This window comes from Neodiprion fabricii, chromosome 4 (genome assembly GCF_021155785.1).
Source record: "Neodiprion fabricii isolate iyNeoFabr1 chromosome 4, iyNeoFabr1.1, whole genome shotgun sequence".
Taxonomy (NCBI): domain Eukaryota; kingdom Metazoa; phylum Arthropoda; class Insecta; order Hymenoptera; family Diprionidae; genus Neodiprion; species Neodiprion fabricii.
This window is the reverse complement of record NC_060242.1, coordinates 38,247,986-38,271,012: the sequence shown is the minus strand read 5'-3', so window position 1 is coordinate 38,271,012 and position 23,027 is coordinate 38,247,986. Positions and strand designations below refer to the sequence as shown.

The 23,027-nt window shown below is 38.4% G+C and overlaps 3 protein-coding genes across 10 annotated transcripts in view; all 3 read right to left on the bottom strand.

Moving 5' to 3' along the window:
* The window catches only part of LOC124181604 (parathyroid hormone/parathyroid hormone-related peptide receptor-like), a 47,932-nt gene extending 46,470 nt beyond the window's left edge, over positions 1-1,462 (bottom strand). Inside the window, exons 1-2 of one of the 2 annotated variants that reach the window (XM_046568315.1) lie at positions 1,286-1,462; positions 247-429 (exon numbers count right to left, since the gene is read on the bottom strand). In XM_046568315.1, the coding sequence (XP_046424271.1) occupies positions 247-273 (27 nt within the window). In that variant the 5' untranslated portion in view covers positions 274-429; positions 1,286-1,462. Of the gene's footprint in view, positions 1-246; positions 1,028-1,285 lie in introns of those variants that run through there. The other variant, XM_046568314.1, reaches the window with a different exon arrangement.
* Positions 1,463-5,520: 4,058 nt separating this feature from the next.
* Positions 5,521-11,299, bottom strand: LOC124179402. 5 transcript variants are annotated; one of them, XM_046563713.1, is made up of 6 exons: positions 10,918-11,299; positions 10,685-10,750; positions 7,717-7,782; positions 7,460-7,622; positions 6,252-6,606; positions 5,521-5,825 (listed from the first exon to the last, which is right to left on the bottom strand). In XM_046563713.1, the coding sequence occupies exons 1-6, from the start codon at positions 11,048-11,050 to the stop codon at positions 5,613-5,615; spliced, it is 996 nt and encodes a 331-aa protein (XP_046419669.1). In that variant the 5' UTR covers positions 11,051-11,299; the 3' UTR covers positions 5,521-5,612. The 5 variants fall into 5 exon arrangements, with proteins under 5 accessions (XP_046419669.1, XP_046419670.1, XP_046419673.1 ...); XM_046563714.1 differs by lacking the exon at positions 10,685-10,750; XM_046563717.1 differs by lacking the exons at positions 10,685-10,750; positions 10,918-11,299 and adding an exon at positions 8,671-8,693 and having other exon boundaries at positions 7,460-7,627.
* A 438-nt stretch (positions 11,300-11,737) lies between these two features.
* On the bottom strand, positions 11,738-21,477 carry LOC124179399 (solute carrier family 46 member 3). 3 transcript variants are annotated; one of them, XM_046563710.1, is made up of 11 exons: positions 21,101-21,477; positions 19,727-20,106; positions 19,174-19,407; positions 17,913-18,264; positions 17,544-17,840; positions 17,229-17,330; positions 17,016-17,153; positions 16,695-16,778; positions 16,447-16,603; positions 13,319-15,989; positions 11,738-12,287 (listed from the first exon to the last, which is right to left on the bottom strand). In XM_046563710.1, the coding sequence occupies exons 2-10, from the start codon at positions 19,745-19,747 to the stop codon at positions 15,851-15,853; spliced, it is 1,524 nt and encodes a 507-aa protein (XP_046419666.1). In that variant the 5' UTR covers positions 19,748-20,106; positions 21,101-21,477; the 3' UTR covers positions 11,738-12,287; positions 13,319-15,850. The 3 variants fall into 3 exon arrangements, with proteins under 3 accessions (XP_046419666.1, XP_046419667.1, XP_046419668.1); XM_046563711.1 differs by having other exon boundaries at positions 19,727-19,870; XM_046563712.1 differs by lacking the exon at positions 21,101-21,477 and adding an exon at positions 20,922-21,090.
* Between the last annotated feature and the right edge of the window lie 1,550 nt (positions 21,478-23,027).

Genomic DNA, 23,027 nt, shown 5'->3' with positions numbered 1-23,027 from the left:
ATATACCTAACGCGACATTGCTGAGATGATGTGTTTGCACTGGACGACGATTTATTATCGTCCCAGCAACGGGGAAAAATTGTGAATTCATGGAATTGACCAAAATGTGAAGGTTCCTCTCATAAATTATCGAGAGTCCAAAGAATGGCAAAGAAAAGGATAAAAAGAAACTGCAAATGATCGTTATACTTATTTTTATATTATTTTATTATTATCATTATAACCGCTGTTAGTTTTTTCACTTACCATGATCGTGCTGTTTCTTCTAGTCATTGCCACACTTCTTTATAATGATCTAGGAATCCCTGTTTCTTCTAATCGTCGCATACCCGAGTTTCAGCGACACAGAGATCGATTTAAGATTCGAAAATTATTTCCTGTTCACAGATGTTCCTAATGGTGTTTATGTAATATCGCGCGACTTGTTTTCTTATCCGTCAATATATCATTGTTATTATTATTATTATTATTATTATTATTATTATTATTATATCGTCATCTCGATTTACAGAAGATAAATCAGCACCGTCTATTCGACGACTATTATTTGTTCTCTACAGATAACCGCACCGTATCTTGTTGTTCGACTCGAATATGTGGAAAACAGAAAAAAAAAGAAAAGAAACAAAGCGGACATTCAAGAACCGTGTACGAGAATCATTTGGTTTCTATTCCGATTTAATTTACTGTTAATCGTCCCTCGATTTATCAATCCGTGTATTTATTTCTAATTCCGTTTTTTTTTTTTTTTTTTTTTTTTTTTTATTTTGTTTTTTTTCTCTCTCTATAGATTAACGTTCCGGGTTTATCCAATTTTTTTTTCACTCTAGTTACTCCGGCATTATATCTCTCGGTCCGCGATAACTCGCATCATTACAGTTGGAAAACATACAAGTTACATACTCTAACCGTAAACAATAACAAGATCATCTTCGAGTAATTTGTTGCGCAGGTGCGCTGCAATATAGTCTTTATCTTTACTTATTTTATCATCTGTTCTCCGTTGTTGTGTTTGAGAATAAACGCGACAAAAGGTAAAATGAAAAAAAAAAAAATAAAATAAATAAATAAAAAAAATTCAATCCTTATACTTTGTAAGAAATGTAAAAAAAAAAAAAAAAGTTTCCACTAATAATCGTGCCTCGTATACGTTATAAATACATACATGTATGTTATTTTAAACACGCTTTGATTCACATATTTATGTGAATGTGAAATCGTGGTAAAAAAAATTAGTGGAGAAAAGTAGCTTTCTTTTTTCTTTTTTTCCTCGGAATTTAAATACTTTTTAACTCCTTTGCCTTTGTTAACCGGAGAACGTGAAAAAATTTGGTGTTACTCAGGCTCTGATCGACTATCTTTAGGCACTCTTTGACAGGTTTTCGTATCATTTAGTCGCTGTGCAGAGGTTTCAAACAGCGCGTCCGAGTCAAAAGACGCGGTCTTACTGCATCCCTTGAACGGAAGGAATTCGCACGAGCCTTAACTTCTTGCACGCATGTCCAGAGGCGCCGCGAAGCTTTACGCAATAGGTCTCCTCCTCCTCCTCCTCCTCCCCCCCCCCCCCCCCCGCCCCCTCTCGTTTATACCCCCTCCTCACAGCTCATTTTGTTCAATGCGATGGTAACGCCAACCGACAACTGTTGCTGCTTAGTAGGTTCGGATGCGATCTTATCGAGCGAATTTCGACCCCCAAAAACTTGAGTCCTTCGAGTTGTTCAGGGTTTTCATTATGCAACTTTGTCCAGATTGGCAGGATCGAACTTCAATGTGTCCCGAATGAAAATTCCAATTGTAGCAACATTCGGACTGTGAGGATCAAAATTCAGATTCTAAGGTTCGAAATTTTGATTTTCGTAACCCAAGACTTTCAGGATTAAAATTATGACGTTTAGGAACAAAATTCGGATCGTCAGATTCAAATTTCCTATAGTCTGGATTAAAATTCATGGTATCGAAACCAATTTTCGGATTGCTTAAAGCAAAATTCGGATTGTCGGAATAGAAATGCGGACTGTTCGGATCAAAATTCAGATTTTTAAAATGTGAATTCGGATTATACAAAACTTCGGACTATCAGGATTAAAATTTGGATTTTTAGAACGGAAATTCGAATTTTGGCCATTACAATTTGAAACAAAAATTCAAAATATCCGAACCAATCTTCAGAATGTTAGGAACAAAATTGGAATTGTTAAAATTAAAACACGAACTGTGAAGACAAATATTCGGATTATGTAATATTAAAACTTGGACCAACAGGACAAAAATTCGTATTATTAGGATAAAAATTGCTATTTACAATTTTTGACCACTGACGAATTTCGTCAAGTTAAATTGTAACGTACGTTCAAGAATTTGATAGTTGACTTGCCGCTCTATTACACAGATCGATTTCGATCAGCAGTTAATTATATTCTATATATAGGCAAATACTATTCGATCGTCGCTATCTGATCTGTGGTTTTTAAATTCACGTCTCTTATCAGTCGAGTCGCAGAACAATACCACCAAGGATTAGGTTTCGTGTATGTAGATATTGTATTCAAGTCGTTTTCTCGCGACAGATGAACTTTTGTAGATAGATCCGAGATGCTGAAGTCGATTATCGCCCATTTCGATCTACCATTTACTCACACGTCGCTAATTGAGTCTTAATTAAACTTTGCACCTTTATATTCGGACTCGTTAATCCGAGATTACACGAAGACGATGTGTGCAGAGTACATCGCGATCGATGAACCAGGAGAAGTACTTTACGAAAACGTGACATCATAATCGCGTATAATGCAGATCAATCTCCGAATTTCACAAAAGAAGACCTTTCTCTGTATAGAGATAAATTCCTAGTTGCGATTATTATACAGTCGCTAGCTATTTTCATTTCTAAATAGTTGATTTTATCGTATCTTCTTGTACTTCCATTAACATTCAAACCTTTATTGCGACGATACCCGTTTTAACAGAGTATTCCATAGTCATTAGAGTAATGTGTCCACTCCTTTGACATTTGTTGCCAATTATTCGACGACATGAGTCGATTCGTGGAATTAATTACTCAGTTGATTGAAAGGAGAAAAAAAAAAAAAAACATTTGCTCATCGAGGAGTTCGACTATAGTTGCGTAAATCGTATAACAATAATTGGGCGTAAAATTTTACCTTGCAGAAGTATCGATATCGTGTTTCAATTTTTCATGATTCTTTTATAATCGATCGGTTATCGATCATGGAGAGCTTTCATTCACAAGCGTTAATAATATAATGGCTCAGGTAATTATTGATAATGCTCATCCGACCCGGAGCTGTTATATCAGTCTGAATTTTATCGTTAGTTTGTTTACGAGCTGGATATTCAGTTGGAGGAAAATATCTGGATTAGATAGATACGATAGTCGTGAATTAGCGGGGCGTCTGAAGAGTGTTTTCATCTTTGCGGTATGTATTTCAAATGTTTGTTTCGTTTTATCAGTTTCTTTGCAATGCTTGGAGTGGAAACTTTTTTACGATTTTTTTACGCTGCACGATCTCGGCTGATTGTTTGTCTTTTCCTTGTCTAAACATTTAAAGCGTATGCGGAAATTATGAGTTTCCTCACAGTTGGCGGAAAAATCTCTCGGGGAAAAAAAGTATCTCGAATTCATTCTACCTTGGCATAATTATTCCTGGCAAGTGATTTCTGATTTACATATCGCGTGTTTTTCAGTCACATCCTGTGTACTAAGAAGAACCTTAAACGTACTCTTTGTAAATTGATTTATCGCATGTTTCGGAACGCTGAACCGTTGGCAACAAGATGACGGTAAATATTTCAAGGATCTTCCTTATCGATTGATAAAAAGAACGACTATTATGATTTGCGATCAAACTTAACAACCGCATGTTGTGAAATTAGATGTTTACTCGATACGCAGTGCAGTCAGTTGATATCATTTATACCTGCTCTTCAACGTAGAGTGAATGATATATCGAAGATATCGACAGCAATTCATTATGTTCTTCTTTATCGTCCGAGTAAGCGGTCAGATTTCTTTGTTTCAAAATCGAAAATCTGTCCACGTCAAAACAAACCAAGAAATTGCATGAAATCGACTATATTTCATTTTAATTTCGTTATAATACCCAAGTACAAAAGGACGAATACAAGAAAAATGTAATTAGACATCGAGTACAAATATATTATGTACTTTAATTTACAAATGGGCTGTTCAAGGCAAATCCTGACGCTGGTAGTTCTGGTAAAAAATCACTTATCATTCTCGACCGCCGGAATTTTGTGGCGCAATTATATTAAGCTTTCCAGAAGCCAGAGTGAAAGAGAAGGATGGGGAGAGATAGAGAGGAAGGGGAAGAGAGAGAGAGAGAGAGAGAGAGAGAGAGAGAGAGAGAACGTGACAGGCAGGTGTAGGCTTGATGGGGTATATAGAGTTACCTGATTTCCTGGCGATCTCAGACACGCCCTGCAACTATACCGCTATCACGTTTGCACTGAGCCAATATTAAGGGAGCTTATAGTCCTGATGAAAATGGCGGCTGCGAAAAGCGGCGCACCTCTTCAACGTCTGGCGAATGACCGACGAGAGACTCGAGTTTCCTTTCGGAATTATTACTAAAATGTTTGCCAAGCGAAAGGGTTCACCCAATTTAGGGTTACACGGTGAAACCTAAGCCTCTGCGATTCTAGCAGCTACAACAGAGACGAGCTGCAGACGCTTATCAGCGATTTTTTTATAAATGTACATACCAGGAGTTTTCTGTGAAACTCGTCAATTAACGCCGGCAAGTAGGCAACCGCAGATGCATATCTGTTATGCAAGAGCACGGTTTGTACAGATCCGGTTGCCTACCTGCCGGCTGAAAGTTGCGTTTCACCGAAAACAGTGGTAAATAAAGTTTCGCTCTTTTTTACTATCGATTCCTTATCTTAAGTCCCGCCGATCGACGCGTTTCCTTCGTTATTGCTTTAGGATGATGTACATAATCGTCGTCAATTAACCTGAACTGCAGAAGTATACTTAAGCTTGTATAATTTTCGCTAATCCTTTTGTCGTGACGGTTTTTTTTTTTTTAACCTACATACTTGTAATATGGAAACACTGAGACTGTACCCTCATGCAAAGACAGTGTCCACATAATGCGATTATAGTCGCAAGCATCGAGTGTCGGGAGTTAAAAATACCCCAGGGAGAATTGGTTTTCAAAGGCGGAGTCGATCGGCTTCACGACGATTGAAACATCACGCTGTAGTCCAGTTCTTTATCGACCATTCGGCAAGCCGTTCCAACTATCCATGCGGTCTCCTTAGATCTTTTTGTAACATCCGTACTTATTTTCGTTCGCCTTTCGTTCCAATTCATTCCCAGTTCAGCTTTTTGGCAAGAGCCGATACATCAAAAGTACGAATTCGAGTCTAAGGTAGGAAAACTTGACTCGCAGGTGCGAAGAATATTCTGTAGAAGGAAGAGCCTTAAAAATTTTCTCGATAAAAGTATATATGTAGACGGTGAAAGACGAGAGCAAAAAAGAGAAGTATAAATTTATTGATTACTAATTCTTCCGTCGTATACCGATCGCAAGATTTAATACCTATGATATAAGAAAACCGGTTTTTGGTCAACGCTTAAGAGGCTGCAGGATTTGAGGACCCGATTTGGTGAGATGAGCCATGGTCTGAAGGTCGATTGTCCCGGTGAGGATCCCGAGGATATTCCCTACGTTCAGATGAGCTACAGAGGCGTTTATCCTCTGGGCGATGACTTCTTCAAGTTTAGGTTTCACCTCGGGCTTAACGACCTCCAAAAGCTGTGGTACCAGTTCGGAGATGATCTGAACAGATCGAGAAGCGCGATTAGTGAACTGGAAGTGAGGGATCTACTTACGTACACTTGGTGACAATGAATCTGAGACGGGTAATTTTTTACACCAGACAGTTACGTTGGCAACACAGAGAACCTAGAGCGCCATAGTTGGCCGAGCGCGAAACAAACTCAATCTCAATAAACGTAACATAACCCATGACCGTCGAATCTAACCTTAGAATACATGTAAATCCAACAAGTCATTATCCCCGCGGTATTTTCAGGTTAGATTCGACGGTCATGGGTTATGTTACGTTTATTGAGACTGAGTTTGTTTCGCGCTCAGCCGACTGTGGCGCTGCAGGTTTCTCTGTGTTGCCAACGTAACTGTCTAGTGTAAAAAATTACCCGTCTCAAATTCATTGTCCCCAAGTGTACATGGGGCCTAACGCACCTCGTTCATCGTCTTGTCCGTCTCCGGATTCTTGAACAGGTGGTAGAATCGCGCCTTAACGGACCGGATGGAGAAATCGGTGTCCAGTGACTTGACGTACATCGATCCTGAGTAGCCCAGGACGACGTGGATGTAGAAGCGGATGTCCTGCGCCTCGAATTCAAAGGGTCCAGTGCTGTTCAGAGGAAACAACCGGCCGATGGATCCGTGCACTTCGTAGTCTCCATTTCCCCGGATTGCTGGCACGCTCAGGTTCAACGCGAGGCTCACACCTCCAATCACGGATATCTTTACCCGGTCGATTACGAAGGTCGACAAGCCGGAAATGGTCGCTTTGTCCAGGGTGCTCGAAATGCTTATTGGTACAGGGAAATCGATCATTTAAGTCATCAAATTATCCGTCACTACTTTGTCGAATCAAATGGTTACCATTTTTTCAATTGACGATACAATTTTAAGTTATCAGACGAAAGACCTTTACTTCAAGGGTGTATGGCATACGCTTGCATTGAGGGAAAAATATCCGTATGGTATTACGGTCTTTGTATCGTTGTCTAGGACGTCAACTTCGATTTATGAATTCACTTAAACAGAATCTTCTAGTTTTTATCGCCCGTTTACAGTCACGATGGCAGCTTTAATGGTCTATAACTTCAAGCTTAAAACAAGGTTAAGAACAATTTTAACTTTTCTTTACCACCTCAGTGTGGAAACTGAATGAATTATTTCAATTCGTTGTATCCATTTAGAGTGGTTTCCGTGGTTACTCCTAATTTCCAATGGTTTTCCAGTAACTTACGGATTAGATAGAACCGCAGGAGGTCTATGGAAGTTGTCTTTAACGATGAGCAATTATTGGAAATCAATGAGACCGACTTGGTATACCTACACTTGAAATGAAGGCAAGTCACTTACAATTAGTGGGATGCAGAAATTGATTTAAATCACTTGAGATCGATACTGGTGGGTTGATACCATCAAGACATGATTTATGGCAGGCTTTTAAGGCCTTCGAGACTATCATGGAGTGATTTCCAACGATTTCGGGTACCTCAATTCAGTCGATTGATTCCCGATGGTTTGGAGAAACATTTGAGTCATCAGTGTCCTATGATTAGGAATTCAACTTCCAGCTTATGTCACTGGGATTTTAAGCGGCCCTCGCATTGTCGATTTCCTTAATTGAATGGCTACATCAGAATACTCACTTGCCGACATCCTTGTGGGACAGATCGTACGTCTCGTGTTCGATTTTGAGAGGATCTAGAGGAGGAATGTCAAGCGCGGGAATTCCGTAAGGCATTTTAACCCGGATGGTTTCCATTACCGCCCTGAACTTGACCTCCATACCCTTGGACGCCGTGCTGTCAACTATCCTTGTCAAATGTCAAAAATTAAAATACGTCATCAGGTCTGTCAGTTGGTCTTCGAGGCGACTTTACCGATATTGCATAATTCAACTTACTGTAGTTCTTGGTCGCGTTCTTGGCATTGATCAGCGCGTTCCTTGGCACTGCTACCGCATTCGTAACTGGAAGGTTAGAAAAAAGGAAGTGATCAAGTGTCTGCTCTATAAAAATTATTTAAACATTGTTCGAGGTGCTCGGTGAGCCGAAATCCAATTCTTTGATTCATTTAATCACAAGCTTCTTCAAGCTTGACTACCTATTTAGAAAATTGATCTCTTCGTGAGTCAGAATGATTTTGATCAAAAAATGTAGGATTGGGTATCGATTTGTTTAAATTGCAAGTCACTTCAAAATCGTCAAAAGTCTAGTAAATATGTTCTATTTCACTCCACTATTAGCTTATTGATTTTGTTGCAATAACTATTTTTTGTAAATTCACTTGAAACAGATGTTACATCTACTATTTTTCGATCGTAATCAATATCAATGCAATAAAAAATATGTTTGAATGGAATTTTAGTGAATATCATATAGTCAGCTTCTAACAAATAAAATCAGAGTAAAATCGAATAAATGTACTAGACTTTTGACTATCTAAAGTGATTTGAAATGGAAATCCGACATCTCATCTGTTGACAATAATAATTTTAGTATTATACTCTTTTCTCTCATTTTTTGAAAAATCGTCACAAGTTAAGAATAAATTATTTCTATAAATGTTCAACACGTGGGACAATCTCGCGATAAAATTGAGGAAAAAGTATCGAGTTTAAAGTCACCAACCCCGATAATGATTCAATTTTTGTGCAATGCCTGAGTTAGTGGAATAAGAAGCCGAACTTCGAACTCACAAGTAACGCATTGTTGTTTTGAATAATAATTCCAGTGATTCAAGGTAAACACGAACATCGGGTGTGTATATCAACGTTACGTGTCGCTTGGCTGGTTAGAGAATCGAAAGGACAAAAAATTCATACATAAAGTCAAGAAACGAAGACGGAATTACGTACGTGAGCATTGAAGCGGCGCTGCGGAAGATCGTTGAAAAGAAAAAGTATAACACGAGTATCGCGTGATTCGTCAAGTGTATCACGAACGAATTCTGTTACTCTGCACTTTCAGAATGGAGATGGATAATTGCGAGGTCCGCAAGATCATGGCCGTTCATGGAATAAGCGCGTAATCAACAAACTACGTAATTAATCCGACGCTAGAACATTTCCCACAATGTTATAGTTGTTCATTGTGTATTTTAGATAATTGCCTGCATACTGCACAGGGATCTTTTGAGAAAATATTGGATAAGATCGAATCAATCATCACGAGGCAAAAAGTTACGAACGATCGACTTCAGGCTGACCGTGATCCAGCCGTGATCGAACTTCTCGTTTTCACGATGTAGGTTCCAAGTTTACAGAAACAGTAAAATATTAATATCCAATTCGAAATTCTAGCTACTAATTCAGATTCGTGATTAACGATTCAAAAGCCTTCGGATACTATATTATTTGAAAATATGACGATTTTTTCTATTTTGAACCACTATAATGGATTGATTTACTGTTACAAATTTTGGTAGTCTGACCTTGGATTCGTTATCGATGACCCGAGAAACCTCCGCCTACAAATTTCTACTAAAATCCGAAAGTTTTTAGATGTTTTTTTCCACAATATTGGATTCGTCATTTCGGATTTCGCAAATTTGACCTCAGATTCGTGATCAGCCATCCAACAAACCGACGAATATCAATTTTCATCAAAATCCAAATGTTTTTACATGTTTTTTCAGCTTATTGAATACGGCAAATTTCAATTCTGCTAATCAGGCCTTAGATTCGTGAATAGCGACCCAAAAAGTCTCACGTTGTAAATTTTCATTCAAATCCATTCATCCATTCTCAAGATATCATCATCCACATTTGATTTCTTAGAATTTTGTTACTCGCTTCATTGAAAAAGTAAACTTTTCACTTTCTGCGTGATTACAATAACTTTATTCTTTCTCCGAAACCAGAGTAACGGGAAATTTAACAGAGTTCAAGAATCGGTAAAATGAATAACATTTAACTTGATAAGTACGAAGGCGACGTTGTATCTTTTTTTTTCTTTCTTGGTCGAAAAAATCTCGAACGTTTGTTAAGTAACGTCTAGCCGGATTAAGAATCGCCGACAAATTTGTTGTCTCCTGGTTAAAGACCCGTCGAAGCAGCGTCTGTGCAGGCTCTTGGATAAATAATTCATTCATTATAATATACTTGCTGTAGAGAAGGTCAAAAATCACGCATAAATTTCTACAATTGCGTATTTACCGACCGACTAGCCGACGCGTATAAATAATAATGTAACAATCGAACATGTATAATCTTTAATCTCATATTCCAATTACTCGTTCCAAGTTGTTGTGTTCAGTGTACGCTTGCACTTGCACTTTCAGAATCGGATCAAGTTTCGATCCAATCTTTCATTTTTCGTCTCGTTCTCATCTCGTTTCGTATATCACTTTATTTACATCACGTTGTACAATTGTGACCGGAAATTTGTACCAGAACGCTGATGATAACTCGGGGTTGATAAGACGACCAGTTAGTTACCGCCCACCGTATCATGTGCATAATTATAACGATAATTAGGCACTGCGCGTTGCCCTTGTTACGATTACGTTACTTACATTTAACGCAAACATGTTTCGTTGCAAATACGTTGCGCGTATGTTTTTTTTTATTGTCTTTCGTTCTTTTTTTTTTTTTTTACAGCAACGCGACGCTCTCGTTACGTCTTCCCGTTTTCGTCCACAAAAGCGAGGACGAATATCTAAAAGTGAAAAGTCGCTAGTTTTCGAATTTGAAAAAAACTCGAAAACTTTTCTTCGCCTCAAAATGTCGTTCGAAAATTTTTTAACGACAGTTCATCGTTTAATAAATAATCGATTATACGTGCGGTACAAATCGGAACAACGTAATCGAGTCTGCGAATATATCTGCATGGAAATAACGACGATGATGATAATGATGACGTTTTGCTCACCGTATTCACTAGCCGTGTTTTTCGCGTTAATGATCATCTCTTTCTGCTTCTGAATGCTGTCCGATACTGAAAAATTACGTGAGTTACGAGACGAACGACGAAGGTTTTGAAACAAAAAAAAAAAATATTTTCTCGAAAAGTAGCAAAACTAAGCCAAAGGAGCGAAAAAAAAAAAAAAAAAAATTAAAAAACACAACAACAGCGACAACATTAACTCTTCTGGATGTACTTACTGTAGTTTCCGGCTTTAAAGGTGGCATTTCGGAGGCTTCCAAATAGGTAACTTGTGTTCAGATCGAGGGGAAAAACTCCCTCTTGACAGAGCACAAGGCTCATAGCGGCGATAAGGAAAACGGCGGATTTCATGTTTCGAAATTGCGGAAAATGTGAGAAAGGAAAGAAGAAAAAAAAAATAAAAAGAAAAAAAAGAAACAAACACAAGAAGAAAAGAAAACACTCAAAGGGTGAGATCCGAATTACCTGACGATTTCAGGTCGCGATTCAGGGAGAAACACTGATATCAGGAGATAGAAGAGAGACTGCGTTTTATCACGCGGACGACGACAGTCGGAAACAGCTCCGACGATTCGCTGACTGAGAATAAAATGACTTTTGTGCCGAGCCTCGGCCACCCGTGACGTGTTCTTGGCCGCATAATGTACGGTAAATTCCGACATATGCTGGAGCAATTATCAAACGCTGGTGTGGGAGCGGATGGGTTTCTAATTTTTTTACTAACTTTTTATACTGTGGCGAGTTTTTTTTTTTTTTTTTTTTGACATTTTCTTTTTACTCACGACTTGCGGTTATAAAAACCGCGGTTTTGTCCGCGGACGGATGACGGAAATTTAGAATTCAACGTGCGGCGCGATTTGTTCTGTTTTCGAGAAAAACAATGTTTTATGTCTTAGAATTGCGATATAGTTTGCGCAAAGTTTTTTTACTCCAGGATTCACTGAGCCATGCGTTGCGTTCGCTTTTATTTTTAATTCTTCCTTTTCTCCTTCTTTTTTTTTATTGTTGTTTCAGTTCGTTGCACGGTCTGGTTCTCTTGGATGTTTTTGTTATCAGGTATCGGGTTGTCTCCGTCATTACGTAATAACGATGTCTCTGGCTCGTCGTTTGAATTTCGCGCCACGGTGAAAATATTACGCGAAGATTTTAAAATGCTCAAAGGTTCAATAGTGCATGGTTATTACATGAAGTAAATTTCTAACAAATAAATCATATGCACGTGATACAGAATTGCAATTGATTGTGTTTGCTATATAAATTGTATTATTAATAAATATTCACAATTTTAATTATACTACGATAAGTTGTTATCGTAATTACACTTAATATGCTTAATTTCTGTAGTACTTTTACAGGAAATATGTTTTTTCGCTATTGCGAAAAAAAAAAAAAAAGAACTTTGGGAATGTTCGTCTCATCATTGCGGTCTTCGGGTCGTTGGTCTTGGATAAGGTCCTAGGTTTGACGCGTAAAAAGGCCTTTGTGGTATGGGAAATGCGAGAATGGCACCTGCCGGAACCGGGAGCGGAACAGCGCTTGCAACGGCTGTCAAAAGCGCGAACAATAACGAAAACAGTCCTTTGACGATCTGAAATGATTAATTTTATTTATAGTGTTTCCACACTTTCGCAGTGTTGGTTCCATATAAATTTTGCCGCGAGTTTCCAGTAACGTGATTTCAATTATATAGCTTTAATGTTCAATTTTAATTACACTCGCAGGATTGATGATTAAATTTTTCCCGATTTTTATCCCACAACTGTTTCATTTTCAGGAAATATAATCAGAGAGACTAGTTAAAAAGGGCTGTAACTGATACTTTGAAAAAAAAAAAAAAAAAATCTTGCCGACGAACGCAAGCGATAAATAGAATAACAAAAAGTTTTTCCCCGTTTTTTCACTTTGTGTTTGGTTGCAGGTATTTACAGCCTTTCTTAATTCTCCACTAAAATTTCCACTTATCGATAAAAAATATAATACAAATATATCATACACGTTGCAATCGAAGATAAATATTGTAAAGTTGCATATTGTTTTTTGTAAATTGATTCCATCTGTTTTTTCACGTACGTTTCGTACGCGATTCGTGTAATAATTGAGCAATCTGCGGGTTCTTAGATTCAACGAATTTCTTTGAACGATAAATACAGCAGCGCTCAGAAGTATTTCGACAAAGATAGCAATTCAGTTAATTACATGCAAGTATAAACTACAAAAATCAGTAATATTATTTGTTGAAAGAAATTCGATGTTCTACATAATTGTTAAAAATTAACTCTAGATTGCTCGAAAATAAAGCGAAAGTAAAGAAACGTAAGAAAAACGATTGATCAAAGTAATTACGAATTTCATATTATCAAAATACTTTTGAGCGGTGCTGTATTTCAATTTATCGTGAAAAAAATACTTTTCTTCGAAGCGTGGAAATTCGAGAAGTAACTGACAACGAGTTAAACACAAAAATAAAAATAGTGATAAAAGAAGTTATAGCATCGAGCGACAGGAGTTTGAAAAAAAGGCCAATTGAAGATGGCAAATTGACAACGATTGAATTAAGGGAAAGTTTGACATTTTCAAACCAATTCACGGTGAGAAAGTAAGTAAAGTAAATTGAATTACCATGTTGAACGGAGATTTTGGGTCTCGTACTTTGCACTCTCTGGAGCTCTTTGGCAGTTCAGACTGTGTCGAAAAGTTGCAAGTATTGTCTCTTTATAAGCGAAGAGAGCCTCGATGGGCGTTGGCTTATGGTGGGACTGAATTTGGGTCAGAATGGAATACGGCAAATATTCGAATTACAGTTACGTAGAAAATATCATACATATAGCATATGCACTTTCGATTCTACAGGTATGACAATTTCGCAAAGGTTCACCTCGTAAACAAGCCTTCAATTCCCGTTTGCCATCTATTTTACATTTTTTCCACGTATATTACACTTTCGATTTTCCGCCTTGACATTACGCGACGATGGTCATTTTTTCGTATTTTTAACGGAACTTCTTTGAAGAGTTTCGTTATTATAGGTATGATATGCGTTGTCAGAAAAGCCGATTGTCGGATCTGAATGAAGAAAAAAAAAAAAAAAAATTAATCTACGACGATCGATTTCCATGTGAAATAAAAATTCAACGAGGAATAATTGATTCGCTGAATTAATCAGTTTAAAACAATCGTCTATCGAATCTAACCCGAACCGTATGTACCGAATGCTTTCTCTTTGCCTCGTTGTTCTATTACTAACGTAAATTCTTATTACATTGTAGAAAAATATTACAAATCATACAAGAGTCTTTACTTTAAATTAACGCTTATCATTCTGAATAGATAAATCTTAAATTATACCATAAAGTTTATATTTACTTGAGGTAGAATTTTGAACTCTCTCAAAGTCTGTGACGAATCACGATAAAAATTCTGAAATGGTTAGCCAGAATTGCATGAAAAAGATGAAAAAAAAATAATTATTGCCGCTCAATTTTCTAGCGATAATTCAAAAAAAATTTGCGGGAAATTTGCGAACGATCTACATTTCCGATTAAAATAATCATGTCCGGCACTTTGTTGATTCTAAAAAATGGGTGAACCCATGGAATCATTAATTCCTGCCATAACTAAATTAGAAAACGTTGAATTTTACGCATTTTCTGCCATTCTTACATGGCTAAAATGAAAGTTTCTCAGAGCGGTTATTTCGATGAGTTATCATCGGTATGTAGCGAGAAATTCGAATCATTTTACACGATCGTTTGAACGGTATTCCGGATTTTATAATCTACCCGAGTACATAATGTAAACACAGTATACACGTTACTTGCATCTATTTCAACTCGGTATTCCGCGATAATTTTTTGAAGCTCTCGTAATTATTTTCTTGCGTGAATTGTCCGTCATGCAAAGTATTTACGACAGTTCAGTTGAGTGTATAAATTTATACACACGGCGCGTGTTGGTTCATACATAAAACGAGCATAAGTTCTACACGAGATAAGCATCGCCGTTTGCGTGTTTATAAATCACACGAGATTCGATCTATATGCATAAAAAAGCTGCCGAAATCGCGCTGTAGTTTGAAAATTCACCACAAGTAATTTATTAATTTTTTATCCAAGTTTTTTGGATAGCGTGTGAGATTTCTACAAGAACAACGGCTTGAACCAAGCGTAATCGAAAAGCGGTAAAACCGGTTATCGCTAAAAACTTTGCACAACCGCGATTAATTCGCGACTGCACTTCCTCATCAGCTGTTAAAGACCGCAAGTTTTCTGACGTTAAAAATTCGGCGTATCTTTTCAATAATATTGTTCAATTTTTACATCTACTTTGCCTTCAACGTATTATTACAACATTTAAAGGTATATGATTAACTTATGAGAAATTTGCAACTTCGCGGTCCTTGACATCCTTCTACCAGCTGAATACAAATTAGGCCTTTACCGAAATATTCGCCGGTAGGAACTTGTTGGCTGTGTTAATTTTATTCGGACGCACGAGGCGAGGGTCGAGGACGTCCAGGTTCTTTTACCTGGAAAATGTATCCGTTCCGACCCTCGTTCGTCTCCCGTTTCACAGCCTGAATTGCGATAATCAATCAGAGCCCTGATTCGTATAAATGGAGGCGACAAAAAAAAAAAAAATTAGAGATTTTACACTTTCAAACTGGCAAATGTGTAACGCTAAAACTTTTTCTAATATCAATTTTTTCTGCAGAGCAATTTAGAAACAATGAATTTTGGAATTGAGAATTTTCAGAATTTAGTTATCGAAACAGTCGCAAATTCAAAATTCTGTCAAAAGTTGTTGAAAAAGTTATTGAGCGTTCAATTATGAGCGGAAAATGTTACCAGATAGCTTATGTCGGTCACAAAAATTCAATTCTTCGTTGTTGTCTTCGGTCTGATTTAAGACATAGTTAAGATTATCGTACGGCTACTGTGTATCATATATTATATTCGCGTCGATTCGAAATATATGTGACAACAGCTTATTGAACCCGTATAAATTTAAACATCACTGACAATTCTCAAGGTATGTAGCTGCTGATTCGAATGTAATGCCTGTACACTAAATATAGCAGTCTACTATGGCAGTGTATAAATTAATAATTAACTATAATTCTAAATCATGTTTAAACGCGTATTTTCTCGCGGGTCAAGCAGCAGCGTTTTTTTTCTTCTCATACGATTCAAGCGATGGATCATTCTTGGTGAGTACCGGAAAACTGCAGATACTGTCGGTCTCTTCATTCGCGGATTCCAACCGTCGGGATCCAAGGGACACGTGAATCACCCTTGAAGAACGGATGACAAATTAAACAGGTTCTTGATTAGCGATATAAAATAAAGATAACGAATATCTGCTTTCACCTCTGACTTAGAGAACTACGAAATGCAAACGATTCAAATGACATCACGGTTTCACAAGTTACCGAAAAATTAAATAAATTTGAATGATTCAAAAGTGACTTGGGTTTCACTTTTAAGATCATTTCGAATGACATCAAGCGATTGAACGACTTGTATATTCTTCAACTGACTTGTGATCAGTAAAAAGATTTCAAGCATGGCTTTATGAATGAAAATGAAGTCGAGTTAGTTTGTGCATGAGTTTAAAAAACCCGAGTGATCTCGAGTGACTTCGGAAGGCTTCAATGAACTTCTTTGCAAATGTATAACCACTTGCTCTTAACATGCTAGAAATCAGCTACCCGTTTTCAGGATTCCACTCCAATTTCGTTTCATACTCACATACTAAGTAGCAGAACTGCGATTTGAGTGCTGAACGTTAGCCAGTAAATCGAGCTTGGTGTCGTCTTCACAGTCGCGTTGTAAAGTTGAGAGTATAACACGGTGCTGACGAGTGGTACAGCATTGTCACACACGGACAGAAGAGCGAAAACTTTCCCTGAAAATGGTTTCGAACATGTATGCAATGCTAAGCATGTATGGACCGGTCGAACTTTAGACCCTGTCGAATGAGGCAACGGAAAATGTACCTCTTTCCGACACTGGAACCACCTTTGACATCATCGACCTGAGAACTGGTGCCACTACTGGACCCAAAGCAGCGACCACCGCACCTGAAAACAAGTAATTCGGTTACTTGAAGTTCATTGTTTACCAGTGCAGTGATTTCAATGACTTATTATTCTATGGATGAATCCATTCTTAGATTCGTATAGGAGATCGAGAAAATGCCAAAATTACTCTCCACTTATGCGCAAAATATTTTGAAGCGAGTTTGACGTTCCTGATCCCTGGGATTGAGCCCAGCCTCGATTGACTGTGTAAGTAAATGGTCATTCTGATACACCAACCTACGTAAAACAGAGATGGCTCAGTTGCGGTCGCGTAAAAGATTCGGCCACTCGCATGGGATATCGCTCCAACGGCTACAATCAAGGTGTCTCGCATCTTGAAGGCCTTACTCATGATCGGAATGCCGAAGAGCATTGCTGAAACGAAATGTGATATCGAGTTGACGAATATGTTGTGCATTGCGTTATTATAAATTGATCAGAATCGCTTACCTACGACGAATAAACTCGATTGGACAGTCCGGAATGTACTAAAAGTTCCAACGTCCCATGAGAATGTTTTTACGGTGTAAAGGTAGCTCTTCTCTCTTTCGTCTGAAAAATGCACGAACCACTTTTAAACAACGAGAAAGGAAAATACGAAGAAATTATACACGATACTACAGCGTCGACATCGTACTTGATCAAACGTGAAGTGGAATTCATGGAAGGTTCAAGATAAACATCGTACGCCGTTTTTGCCCGTTACTTTGCAATTCATATTATCTTTCAAGTTTCATCGGGAAAATCGGTAAAAGGGTGAATTACTTCTTTGGAAGGTGTAAAGAGCCATGGCCAATAGCAGAGTCCACAAGTAGAGTCTCCTACGTTCGGGTCTCGGCTTGATCAAAGTGTTTATACTGGCGACGACGTGTTTCTTGTCAAAATAATCGAGGAGTATGTTGGTCCCCTTGTCTATCGGCATCTGCTGCGGTGTCGTTCTCATTTCTAGTCTCAACACGGAGTAGATAACGGCGACAATTAGGAGGGTGCCATTGATGGCGAACATTATTGTGTAGGACTGGTTGACCACTTTGTAAAACAAGAAGGAGCCCAGGCTGATTCCTGAAACGGGAAAAGGGATTGTTAGCGACTTCTTTTGGCCCATCTGACACACATTAAACCTCAAGTTCTGACCTACGGGCATGGTGCTCAAGTAAACCACGTCCAGGATGGCGACCCGAATTGTTCGATGGGTGACCGAAGACACGTCGGAAATGTAAGAGAAACAGCTGGCGAATATCGCGACGTCGCTGCCGAGTAAAGCCATCGGCAAGCTGGCCGTGTAGAGGATCATGTTCAAAGTCCAGGTGTCCAATACCGAGTTCACCACGATCATGAAGGAGAATATTACCTTTCCGATCAGCGCGATTACCAACGGAGCTTTTCTCCCTCGGCGATCGCTCCAATTCCCGTTAAAAAGGGCCAGGATTATCGGGAATGCGTAGCTCGCGATGTCGTTCCATTGATGAAAGGTCGATACCGTCACCTGGAAATATTGTGCCGTGAAAAAGTGTTTCATTCATAGGAATGGTGTTATTTTTTTCGCGCTGACGTACAAGAGTGTAACGTGTTAGTTATTACAATATTTCATCTACCTTATCCAATTAATGAGTGTGACTTCTCGGTGTCTTAGATCCAATAAACAAACGTCAGAAGGCCTTTCGCACGACCGAAGGTCGAACCACGAGTCTTCCCTATTTGATTATATTTATTGGAGCTACATCTACCAGTTTTTAACTAATATGGCAACAAAAGAGTCTGCGATAAATCCTAAACGTACCCTAGAGTTCTATTTCAACGATGACCTTGTGCTGTTTCACTTTGATGTTTCAATTGGTTGTGATAATTTCTGGATATGTTACATCTAGGAATTTACTATTAACATGATTTTGGCGTATTTCACGTATTTTATCTTCCAAGGAGGGCCCTCCTCAAAGGGCCGAAATGTCAAGTTGTTTGGCTTTTGTTCATTGGACCTAAGATACCGAGAACTCGTACTTATAACGCGATAATCAACCAAGGCGTTAGAAATCGTGAAAAGGACAAGAAATGATACAACGAGATTAAAGTGTTGATGCAACTCTCTTATCGCTTGAATCTTGTAAAAACAGATGTTCAGGAATGGAAAGAGGAGAACGTGACACTGAAGAATCTGGTGGAAAAGTATTGACCGTGACTTAATGAAACAAGTAACGAGCTATCGTTCAGCTTACAGATCGTATCCAAGGGTTATCTGCAAAGCAAGATGTGACTGTAAGCCGATAAAGGCATTACAAGATATCCGATCGATTTCGCAACGACAAATCTATATCGTCAAAGTGGCCGTCAAATCCATCGTCATGAATGAATCGATTGGCCGGAGCGAATTGTCAAGTGAATATGGCGAGTTGCTTACTTGAACTTCTGTCTGCAGCGTATCGTTCTCGCTTAAATTGTCGCAAATCTCTTCTGATAGTCCGTGATCGACGCGGCAAGCTTTGTTCACGTAGAAGGCTTGCTCGACGACGGAAGTCGTCATGTAAGCCATCATGTAGAGCCACATGGTCGGCTCGATCGTCACGTAGCGAATCCATCCCAGATACTTCTTGCAAAGGTTCGGCTTCCGCACTTCCGCACTGATGGAGACGGTCTGAAACAATCGTTGGAATGAATTATTCGTATAATTGATTGATCGCGAGTGACGTCGGTGTTTATCTCGAGTGGAACGAATGACCCGCAAACCCAGATCTCGTGCTGTAGATTTCTTCGCGCGTCTTTGCGTCGACCTACCACCTCATCCGATCGTTGAAAGTAACGCGTTTGAACGTTTATCAACAAAGTGTTGCAAGTAAACAAATTCTGTGCCAGATTGATCGGAGGCTTGTATTTCACGGCAATAAATATTTTTCAACGTCTTTACGGATATGGAAAGGATTATGAAATCTCATCGAGAATGTTTGACGGCTTACCTCGGAGTTCGACGAGCTCATTCTTATCTTGAACCAGTTCTTGACGCCGGGAATAAACGCTCTTCAAACTTTTTATCTTCTCGCTTCGAAGTTGTTTCAGAATCCTCTGACTACGAAGCTGCTGCATAAGCAGGATTCATTTTTCTGCAACGGATCGTAATCGCGCGCTGTTTCAGTATTACAGGCAATCGCGCGCTCTGCTGGCAGCAGTTTCGTTTTATGAGTAAAAGTCGAACGTCGGTAGCTTATGAACTGGTTTTACTGGCCGTACGGTTTTATCCGGATCATTGAATTTATCACCTATTAAAGTTATATCGGAAAGTGAAATCGTCCGATAAGAGGCAACCGATGTAAATCTTTCAACCACCTGACGAACATATCTGCAGATCACAAAAGTATTGGCGTTATTTTTTCAGATAACAATCAGCGACGCGGGTCGCCGTTGAATAACATCCGTAACGAAGGGACTGTTTTTGTTACAAAAATAGAATACGTATATATCGTACGAGAGCGTGAGTAGACACAAACACACACGTATGCTTTTACCAAAATTTCATTAGTCTTCTTTGAAAATGTTTCTCCAGGCCCCGAAAAAGAAGCCACCTGAGAACATGAAGTACAAACGAAAACTCCATTTTTTGACTGCACGGTTCAATGTGATTTCAGGTGCCGAGTATCGCGACGAATTTTTTCACCTGTCGTGCAAACTTTATTGCTGTGTTAACATGTTTTTTTTTTGCTTTTTTTTTTTTATCTTTGCGTTGATCTTACCAGATCCAAACAATACTGTAAGTGGTATATTTTCGAAAGGGAGTTTAAGATATAGGAAATATGAATCTGGTCAATATCAATTCATGGGGGCCTATTTAGAAAAAATATTAATTTTTAAACTTTGTTTATCGAATCTTTTACATTTGTAGATTATTGTTAATTATTATTTTCAATCAAAGTGATTTAAATGCAAAACTGAAGTTCGTTTAATTGTTATTTAAAATCAATGTTTGAGAAAATATGTAACTTTTCTTAAAATCCGAAATATCGTTCTGGTTTCTGCAAAAAGCAAACTTTATTACCCAACAAGACTATTTTTTCATTCGTTAGTTACTTCGAAGAAATCAAAATCTCACATCCAGAACCCAGACTCAAAATTCTTATCGACGCGGTGTAATATGCATTCATTTCAAAATCACCGTACCAGAATCAGTATTACGATGTGCCGAAGGGTCAGGAATCTCCTCCAATCAATTGGCGGGAAATTCAAATCTACAAGTGTCGCTTGAACAGCGCGCGGTGCAATTAAAAACTGGAAAGCAAAATGAATCGCGGTCTGTATCCCCGAGCCCAATCATCCCGGCAAATGCGAAACCATCTCACCCAATCAAGTGTCCTTCATGTGAAATTCACTGGATCCACAGTTGAAAATGACCGGTTTCCTCATTTTACCCGCTGCTCATGCGCTCCGTCTGCTTCTCGTCTACCGCAGCGCTACTCAAAGCTGCATGCTAACCAGAGAACTGACACGTGTGTCCGACCACGCGGTGGATCCATGGACATAGAAACGAATACTAGATGGATCGGAGCCGACCGAAAGATGCTCGGTTAGTTTGTCATACGCATGATTTGCCGAGTCGAAAGCCGCGTGACTCGGTCTTGGCCGAAGTTTCGAGCTCGTTAAAAATTCACTCTAGGATATTTCATCGGCCTTATTCTTAATCGTCAGTCGCGACGGCAGACCGGCCGGCGTTCACTCCAAGTTGCCAATCGACTAAAGTGGGAACGGTCGTTTCTTGGCCTCGTCCGCGCAGTTTCGTTTCCTTCTGCGCAGGTGCCCGTGTCACGTGACTCGGAGCTATTGATTCCGATTGGACGGAGAATGTGAAACGATAACTTTGAACACGGGGTTATAGAAGGCATTGTTCGTCACTTATGCTCGTTGTAAGAGTGGTAACTTTTTCCCACGGTCACTAATCGAGTTCGAAAAACGTTCATTGATTAATTCTAGGTTTCCACCGGTGCAATGGTTGCGCGTTTCCATTTGCGTGCATCATTGACCTCGGAAATGAATAAGACTTTCAATAGGCAATTAATTAATCTCCCGGTCAACTTGCCCGGACTAAATTGCCCGGTTATTCAACCGTCCCGATGCTTGGGAATCATTTTTTGTTCTTTTTTGTTTTTTTTTATTAGGGCATTTAACAGACTCGCTTTGTTACGTAACCTGCATGCGTGTCGTTTTTATCAGCTATATTGAAGCAGTTTGGTTGACTGAGAGTTGTTGAAATTTCAACCAGCGACGTTTTTCTTGGTGGAAAAGTTTGTGAATAAAAAATAGAGACGATCGGTTATCACGGTTGTTGTGCCTATATGCTATGAGAAATACAATATTTACACTCGAGGATCATGTTTGATTCACCTTTGAAGAAATTTATTTTCTTTATTACTTTGATAAAAACGTATTTACTTTTCATTTGTAATTATGCTATTACAGTGAGAATTAATTATTCTCTCCTTATTACTGAATATCCTCACCGTCGTTCATTACACAGTGCATTCGTTTCAGGCCATTAAATATAATACACCAAGTTTGTCTTATTTACTTCATTACAATATAGCAACGCATTATTAGTTACAAACTATTTTCTCGATTCATTGTAGGTGAATCTAGTAGGCTTTGAATAAATACCGTCATAGATCACGAAGTTGAACAATTCGCCAATTCGTTAAATTGGTTGCGCAACGCGAGTCGGTCATCCTTGGAGAAAAATTATTGCCGCAATAATAATTGACGCCAAAAATATTTCAAACAGTTATAATATGTTAACCCATGATAAAACTTTATGTGTACACGTATTCAATATCTTGACGTTATCGTCTCGATATCGTTCAATCGTTCGACTTCTTACAACGAGGATTGATTCTACCTTGATATGGCGTCATATTTAATTTGAAATTCACTTTACTTATTACATATAGGTACGATACGATATATTCGTACGATATACGGACGATTGATGCAATATTGCCGCTTTTCTATATTCTCCTTTTTATCAGTCGAGTATTTGAAATAAGTTTCGTAAATTGTTTACACGATGAAACAAGCGTATATACTAACGCATGCGGGTTCAAGGATACATTTTTCTTCGTTTTACAATCTACAAGTAATATAATAAAATTGGATGAAATTTTTATAGTGGAAAAAAATGATTGATAGTATAGATATATATATATATATATATAATAAATATTATAAGTAGGTACATAAAGAAAGTCGTTGCACCGTGATTCAGTGAAACGCTGGGAT